The sequence below is a fragment of the Cynara cardunculus genome (assembly GCF_001531365.2).
Source record: "Cynara cardunculus var. scolymus isolate 2C chromosome LG 1, CcrdV1, whole genome shotgun sequence".
Taxonomy (NCBI): Eukaryota; Viridiplantae; Streptophyta; class Magnoliopsida; order Asterales; family Asteraceae; genus Cynara; species Cynara cardunculus.
In genome coordinates this window covers 2,658,214-2,666,624 of record NC_037528.1, presented here as the reverse complement: position 1 = coordinate 2,666,624, position 8,411 = coordinate 2,658,214, and the positions used below count along the sequence as shown (strand labels likewise).

The window sequence follows — 8,411 nt, the reverse complement described above, 5'->3', positions numbered from 1 at the left end:
GTAGGGGGGGATGGTGGTGTTGAGCCACCCCCAACTGTTCCACTTAATATGTTGAAACATATAGTCGTAGTAGTACAAGTGATTCAATGCATTTGCTAGGAATTGACTATCCAGAATCTCCTACCTTCCTATTCTTATCTTTTTTCCCTTTTTATTTAACTAATCTCAAATTTCTTTAAATAATTAATTCCAATCTCCTACTTTCTTTTTCTTATTTTTTTTATTTAATTTCATACTTCTATGATTAATTATAACATGTATATATGTATAATTTCAAATTTGATGGTTATATTGTCAACAATTATTTTATATTTTTTTCATTTACAAATGTTTTATAAAATCAAATATCATAGTAAACTAAATCAACATTGATATCATTATTCAAAAAATTTACATATATAGATCAAGATTTTCAAGTCATAGATTTTTGTAATATCATGTTTATCACTTAAGCTATGAATTCTGTTTTTCGCTCATATCACATGTCTCACATTAACAATTTGTTTAAATATCTTCACATAACAAATTGAGCACATTTCTTTTGCTATCATCTAACCCCCCTAGATTAAAATTCTAGCTCTGCCTCTGATTATGATCATATTCATATCAACTTATTATTGTGTCCATCAAAAGGCTCCCTTTTGTTCAAACCTCACCAAAGGTGAGAAGAGTGTGTGAGTTTATTTGTTGCATTTTACATATATAAATATTATATACTTTAAAAAAAAGAGGCTCCCATTTGATTTTTAAGAGCAGAGTGAATGAAGACGTTGAAGCTGTAAATTTAAATGTTATTCTGCAGAGGCTGTTGGTTATGGAGATCCCCTTATTGCGGTCTTGCCCTCGTTTCATGATATTGTCATTTGAGATTTAGGAGCCGCTTACCAAGTGCTTACTGGTGTTTCTTACCTTACCGAGTAAACATGGCAAAGACCGGGAATATTTTTACTTACTAAAAGATGCTTACAAACAATCAATTTTGATGGCCGAGAATGTTATATGTAAGGTAAGTGACAGTAGGATTCTCTGTCGTATTAAATGTTCGCTTTTTAGGTGAAAATATAACATGTATTCACTAAACAAAATGTGTGAGAAACAATCACTGGTCATAGATATTTGTAAAGCAGTTTTCTTCTTCTTGTAGAACTGATCGTCTTGTAGATAGACCTCATGCTTCCTACTCCATAAATTTATGTCTATTTTCTATCTGCTTTTCAATTTGGATATCATTTCCGTTAATTTAGTTTCTTTTCTGATAAAAGGAATTTTTAATGATATTAACTGATAACTGAATTACTACCAGATTCGACATTATGACATAATATAATGTAATCAAGCTACTACATACTTATCCGAGATTAATATAATACCAAAGCTCCTACAATTTCTATAGATGTTTTGTTCTTTCGAGTGTAAGACTAGATTTCAGCACATAGTTGTAAATTTTATTGATGATATTGAATTTTCTTCACAATTGATAGTTTTTTTCACAGTTTTTATGTCACGTCATCCAACTCAAAAACTTTAATACATCTCTAGTTCTCTACTATGATAAAAATATCTTTGAACTTTATATAATTTGTTGTATTATTTATAAAAACAATGTATTTAAAATTTATACAAATACATATTTATTTATATCAAGAAAATATTACCTTAATTATGTATTGATTTTACATAAATTATTTATTTAAATACATTAAAACTATATACATACATACATATATATATCTTCAAAAAGGTACTAAAAAGATTTGGTAGGTTGGTGTTTAAAAAAGTGTGTCAAGCCACAAAACACATCTCCATTGTTACGAATGATCCATAGTGTTTCTGTAAGATGTGACTCATGTCATGGCCCTTTCAGACATGTCATGATGCGTCGCAATGTACGTTTTTTATAGGATGCAAGTTCTATAAATCCTTAAAATTTATAAATTAGATAAAAAAAATTAGGTTATCAAAAAATCTGTAGAAATTATATAAAATTACATACTATTTTTCTCTTTAAAAGTAAATTTCTAAAAGTTGAATTTTAAAAAATCCTTAAAAGTATAGAATTTGTCCAAATTTACTCTTTATACTAATTTAAACATATCAAAAATATAGTTATTTATTAACTATATTTAAATGTAATTACTTAATTATATTTAAAAATATATTAATAAATAAATCTTACCGACTATAAAATCTTCATAAAATTCTATAAAATCTAAAATTATTAAATACAAAAACCTCTCAAAAAACAGGTTGTAAAAGTCTAGTAGTTATGGCCTGATCAAAAACCTCCCACAAATGTCCTAAATACCCCATACCGATGCTCTTATAGCTTAATTTTCAACCAAAACTGGTTTCCTCGGCTAAAGACAGGAAAAAGGGCATCATCCAAAATATACCACACCTTGTAAAGCTTTGCCATGTATCTCAAAAACATTTGCAACTCATGAGTTGCATGAGTTGCAAAGGTACAACTTGCCATGCTGAATTTATCCATGACTTTTTAACGCTTGTACCAAACAAAGTATAACATGTTTTTTCTCATATCAATTTGAACGTAGCTACGCGTATTTTCCATCACTACCCATTCCCACCCTACACCAAAAAAAGGCTCATGTTAACTACCAAAAACTCACTTCATTACAATCGCAGAGAATTGGCTCCTTTTCCCAATTGCTTTAAGATCAGCAATCTCCCAACAACTTCCCTCTTTATAACATTCAACCTGCCAAGAATTTGGCGAAAAAACGTTAGTCGAAAATTGAAACAGTCACCAAGTTACTAAATTTCTCTTGATTGGGTTACGTACAATGTCCAAAACTTCATTGTTTTCCGTCAATCCCCCGATAGCATAGAGCTTTTCTCCCAGCACAAAAGCACCAAAATTTCCTCTAGAGACATTCATGGGTTCGACGTCCACCCAAGAACCCATGCGGGTATCAAGATATTCCACCGTGGGTATGTACTTATCTCCATCATGACCACCAATAGTGTATCTATAAAGAGATGGACAAAGTTTTTAGTATAAGGTATTCAAAAGAGTTGCAGGCCTTTTTCTTGGTGTACAAGCACAAAGTCCAAGGACCTAAACTTAGGGGCCGTTTACTGAATGTTTACCAGGTAAGCGGTTACCTTACCGAGTGAACATGGTAAGGATTGAGAATCTTACCCGGTAAGCGAGTGAGAAGACTCTTACCCGGAAAAAGATGCTTACCAACAATCAATTTTGGTGGCCAAGAATGTTACGTATAAGGTAAGTAAGTGTGGTGACTCTTGCTGGAGAGCATTAGGTAAACGGCCCACTAATCTACTAAAATATTCCCTTCATATCGAAATAAATGCAACTACGCACCAGTTGACTTGTTTAGGACAGGCAGATTGCAGAATGAATGGTATAGTAAGATGAATACCAGTACTGATCTAATGGTTCGATAACTATACAGACCTCAGAAGTACGCTTTAGACAAAGGTAGGAACTTACAGTTTCTCGTTTAGTACAACCATCGAATGGCAGCCTTTCCTTGCATTCATGCTTTGAAGTTTGCACCATGTTTCTTCACGAGGATCAAACCTTTCAACAGAGCTGCATGACAAAGGATTGTGCATCCGATTAATGATGGATGTCTTCTTGTATACACATAAACTGTGTTATTGAACCAGAGAGACTGCTGTCAAAGTATTCAAATTTCAAGACTTAAAAGATGAAAATGGCTAGGGATTACATGCATCCCACCCCAAAACACTGCTTTCAAGTGGGGTGTGCCGAGTCCATTTGGTTTGGTTTACTTAAAGATGAAAAGGTCTCTCAAGATTTTCTTCTGATTTATGACTATAAATGGAATAATCTCTTAATAGAGTTATTATATGTTACCTCAAATAAGATCGTCCATCGTATCCACCAGTAACATAAAGTGAGTTGTTCAGTTCTGCAGCTGCCGGAGCTAACCTCTGCATAAGAAGTTACAGCTTAGAGCAAAGAGATACATATGAAAACATATTTTCGTGAAAACGAACATAAAAATACCATGTTTTGCATTGACTGGGTGGGAAGCCACTTCCCGATGTTTAGGTCAAGATACTGCACCTCTGAAGAACATTGGTGTCCATTACCACCACCAACCACAAAAAGCCTGTCTTTTATTGAAGCCCCAGCGACGTGTATGTTCTTCCGATATAAAGGTGGTCTTGATACCCACTGATTTTTTGCCAGACTGAATGATTCAACTACAAAACGGAGAGTTGTGAGGACGTGTCTTAGTAGATTATGATTGAACTTTTCCTATATGTACGAAGTTAAGAAGGTTATTACCCGTATGAGCTCCCTCACCACCAAAATGGTAAAGTTCACCATTTAAGGTTGCCGCTGATGCATATTTCTTCACAAAGCTCATCGGGCTAAGTGATCTTTTGATATCCGAATATGGACTATAGGAATCTAGAGTTGTTAACCATGAAGAACCATCATATCCCCCAAAAATGAAAACAGAATCAACAAAGTTTGAGAGGCAAATTCTCAGTAGCTGATCATTTACGTCAGTTGGATCTACAATGGATGGTGATCCAAATTCCAATAAACCAATCCGGTTTCTAAGCGACTGGATTTCTAGTTTTGATTCACCCTGAGTGACCAAATGAAATAAAGTCAACGGGTGCAAGCATTTTAATTATGCAGGGACAACTATTCAACATAATAAAAGATCAGCATCTTTGAAGCTCAGGTTAACTTTTCCAAGAAAGCACTTAAATAGAACATTAAGAAAAGTATATAACATATCAGAGTTGAAGATTGTACCAGTTCTTGCTCTAGCATATTCACTTTCACAGTATGTTTCAACTGTGAAACCTTCAATGCTTCAACTTCTTGGTTTAACTTTACACAATAGTAATATGATATTGATTAGACTAAAATGTAGGAGAACAGAGAAAAATGAATGGTACAATAAGCATAAAAGCATGAACCTTAATTTACCTTGATGACCAATGATTCAAGATTTTCGGACCTCTCGGCAGCTGTATTTGGAAATAAAGAACTGTCTTTCTCATGTTTTTCTTCTACACTGCTCTCATTTTCCTTATCACACAAGGACTGCTTGCTATCTGGATTGTAGTCTAAAGGTTGATCTGAAGAAGATGGTGCGTTTGTTTGACCCTGGTCAACTTCATCTGTACCGGTGGCAATGCTTTCCTCCCAGGTATTTGCTTGCAGAAAGTTGACACTATCATTGTATTCTTGGTGCAACTGCAACTCATCTGTAGTAGTGTTTGCTTCAGGATTCAAGTGTGACACCCAAGTTTGAGTACATTCAGCATCTGTAGTAGTGGCAAGAAGCTGGCTGTCCTCGCAAGTGTTTGCTTGCAGGAAATCAGCCTTATCTTGATACTCTTGGTTCTGTGGGAACTCGTCAACCACATCATCCCAAGAATCTTCATAAACCTGCACACTTTGATAGGCAGGAGAGTTTGTGACCCAAGAAGATTGTGGTATTATTGATGAGTCTGATGCAGAGAAAGATGAGCTTGAAGCTTGGATCGGACACTTGTAGTCATTAGTCGACTCAGAAGATGATTGACCTTTGAATAAACCACTCCAATTTCCTGTAGGAAGGGAACTGGTAGCTGTAGCGGTAGTGGAAGTATTGTTTCCGCAGAGAGCAGAAGCATATGAAAGCCCTGGTCGTAGAGGGGTATCCGACGTGCTCCCCGTTTTCTTGGCTTTCTCTGTATGATCAAAACCAACTTCTTCCCAATTATGCATAGCATTGTATGCCTGTCCTTTCGCAGATACAGGCAAAGAACTGGAATTCACCGGAGATGATTGAAACAATGAGATCAGGTTGTTTGTTTGACCAAGATCCAGCTCAAAATAAAAATGATTGCTCTCGTAATAGTTCATTGCAATAATTGGCTGAAAGTTATTCTCGGACAATGGATGGCACTGCAGTCTAACTCGAACTCGGACCTTGAATGCAAACCACATACAAAAGTAAGTATCAGAATGTGTTTTCATCCTAAAAAAAGGTTACCACAGGCTATCAGCCTGTGACGGAGCTACTACATTAAGATGGGAAATGATACCTGTGCAGGATAACTCGTGTAGCTATCTCCACCTGCAACCCATGCATACTTGTCAATGTTCATCTGACCATGACTTGCAGCCTCAAATATTCCATGAAGTTTACGGTCACTGTAATTGAATAAAAATAGCGCAAGCCCTTTGGTGATGTTCTTTATATAGGAGTAGTGTAGTGCTGGCAAACCTGTTCGACAAAAATTAGAGACATACCACAGTTCATCATGAGAAACACAGGAAATTATGACTGTAAAAAGAACCAAAAGAGACGGTGAGAAAATAATCAACTAACCAAACAATTTTTTTGAAAGGCACTCATTGATTGTGCTATTTGTGCAACCCAATATAACAGCACCAAGATCAGCTTTCCTGATGTTCCTAGCTGGCACACTATGGTTGGAAGACACATAGGCTTCTTTTTTGTCCTTGTCATGGATTTTCTTTTTCCTTTGCTTCCGGCCTCCCATTCTGCTAGACAACTGCATACATCCACCACCACCACTATTAATCAAACTTAGCACTAAGACAATTTTATGAAATACAAAAGCAAAGACCAAACATTATGATAAAACACAGACATAGCAAACGACGATAGTACACAGATCATAGAAAACAGAACCAATAAAACAGCTACTGTAAGAGATAGTATAGCCTTTGCGATCAAAGAAGTGAAAGCAAGAATGCTTATTAAAGAGAAACAAGGACTTCCTCCTTTTTAGTTTTCTAGAATTAAAACAAGCATTTCCTCTTATGTTGGAGGGAATGTCTCCTCTTGTAAGCATTTCATATTTGGTGGAGGGAATGTCTCCTCTTGTATGTCAAAAAATAAAATATAATTTCCACAAGAAGTTGATAATTATGAACAGTTAAATTACAAGATCTGGTCAAACAGTTAACCAAATTGTGTTTTAAGAATTAAGACATGGTGTGAAGACCACCCAAAGTACAGATTTAAACACCATTTGGATGCTTGGTGTACAAATTCATGTAGTATGTTCTTTGTTATCTTTTGTATCAATCACAGATAACACATCTAAGAAACTAATAGAGCAGCTGGCCAACAACAAACATATACAACCAAGTTTTTCACAAACCAAAAGCACACGTTCGTATTGGATAATAACTTCACCACTTATATCATTATATCAACATCGAGTTCACAAACCAAAAGCACATGTTGATAGAAGATATGCAAACAAACAAATAAAGAAGAGTGGACACTCGATTTATCCCGATTACACGTAATTTAAGCTTTTCACAAATATCATTGAAAACCTTTTCACAAAATAATAACAAAGACGAGAATAACACCACGCTTGCTTCGAATTTTATAATCCCTTTAAGTTGTAATATATGGTCTAATGTATCAAAATTTCCTCAACCTAGACTAGGAGCAACATCTCACGTTTCCACCACCAGAGCAAAGAAAGCAAATAACAAATATTGAACGCATTTCTCCACTCTTGTTATACAAACTCAAACAAAAGCCTCTTAAGAACAATAATACAAGTATCGTCTATTACTTGATCAATCCTCATCGTCGTCTATTTCACACACACAAACAAATTAGTTGAAAGCAACTAGAAGTTAGAGGTGGAATCATCATTCTTCACTGAGCCTGAAGGAGCCTGATGGCTTGGCTTCAGTGTATTCTTCACTAAGCCTGATTAGATCCTACATCCCTTATTAAACCAACATAAGTTCAATCTGATCAAATATTTTCACTAACACCGTTCATCTGCTGAAAACTTTCACACAAAAAAACTAAAGTAAAAGATGTAGAAGCAACTTAGGCATCGATGACCAGTAATCAAGTCCGTACGAATACGATCGACGTTTCCAAAAGGAAAAATGTTACTCGATTCACAATAAATCCAAGCAATATGATCAAACTTTTTCACAAATATCAATAAATAGGAATGAGAAAAACTTAACTGACTTTAATGGCGGAACTCTGAGCCCTCCTGCCGTCCGACGAACCAAAAAAAAGCCTGCCAGAGCGAAAACAATATGCGAAATGTTTGAATATACAGTGAAAATAGAGAAAAACGTGAGTTGTAGAGCGTTTGCATGAGATTATAGTAGAAAATCTATGGTGATCCGAAACGACGGCATTACGCCGGAGATAAGGAAAACAACAAATAGAAGATGAACCGGAAAAATGATGAGGAAGCGGAAGAATCACAGCTGAGGAGGGTGGCTAGGCTAGTAGTAGCTAACATGAAAGTGGGCCTATCTTCAATACGTGCACCATCTCCCTGTTGTAGGTAACTGCTATTTTTACCGTGACGTGGATATTTTTCTTATTTTGGTACAAAATTGGTCGTCGTTTTTTCACAGGTCGTCT

The 8,411-nt window shown here is 35.4% G+C and overlaps 2 protein-coding genes across 2 annotated transcripts in view; one reads left to right on the top strand and one right to left on the bottom strand.

Moving 5' to 3' along the window:
• Window positions 1–1,167, top strand: part of LOC112522071 (biotin carboxyl carrier protein of acetyl-CoA carboxylase-like) — a 5,332-nt gene extending 4,165 nt beyond the window's left edge. Inside the window, exon 9 of the mRNA XM_025131144.1 lies at window positions 803–1,167. Within this exon, the coding sequence (XP_024986912.1) occupies window positions 803–867 (65 nt within the window). The 3' untranslated portion in view covers window positions 868–1,167. The remainder of the gene's footprint in view (window positions 1–802) is intronic.
• Window positions 1,168–2,555: 1,388 nt separating this feature from the next.
• Window positions 2,556–6,531, bottom strand: LOC112519987. The gene is made up of 11 exons (XM_025128294.1): window positions 6,357–6,531; window positions 6,070–6,251; window positions 4,964–5,953; window positions 4,787–4,864; window positions 4,304–4,613; window positions 4,019–4,218; window positions 3,866–3,942; window positions 3,476–3,577; window positions 2,804–2,990; window positions 2,631–2,719; window positions 2,556–2,589 (listed from the first exon to the last, which is right to left on the bottom strand). Exons 1-11 carry the CDS (start codon window positions 6,529–6,531, stop codon window positions 2,556–2,558), a joined length of 2,424 nt encoding a protein of 807 aa, XP_024984062.1.
• Between the last annotated feature and the right edge of the window lie 1,880 nt (window positions 6,532–8,411).

Bases quoted from the DNA above. Each gene is read 5' to 3' on its own strand.
- LOC112519987 (XM_025128294.1), bottom strand. From the start codon at position 6,531: ATGGGAGGCCGGAAGCAAAGGAAAAAGAAAATCCATGACAAGGACAAA. The intron at 4,219-4,303 runs GTAATAACCTTC...TCCGTTTTGTAG, and splicing joins TGGTGAGGGAGCTCATACGG to TTGAATCATTCAGTCTGGCA. The intron at 2,991-3,475 runs GTAAGTTCCTAC...ATCTCTTTATAG, and splicing joins GTTGTACTAAACGAGAAACT to ATACACTATTGGTGGTCATG.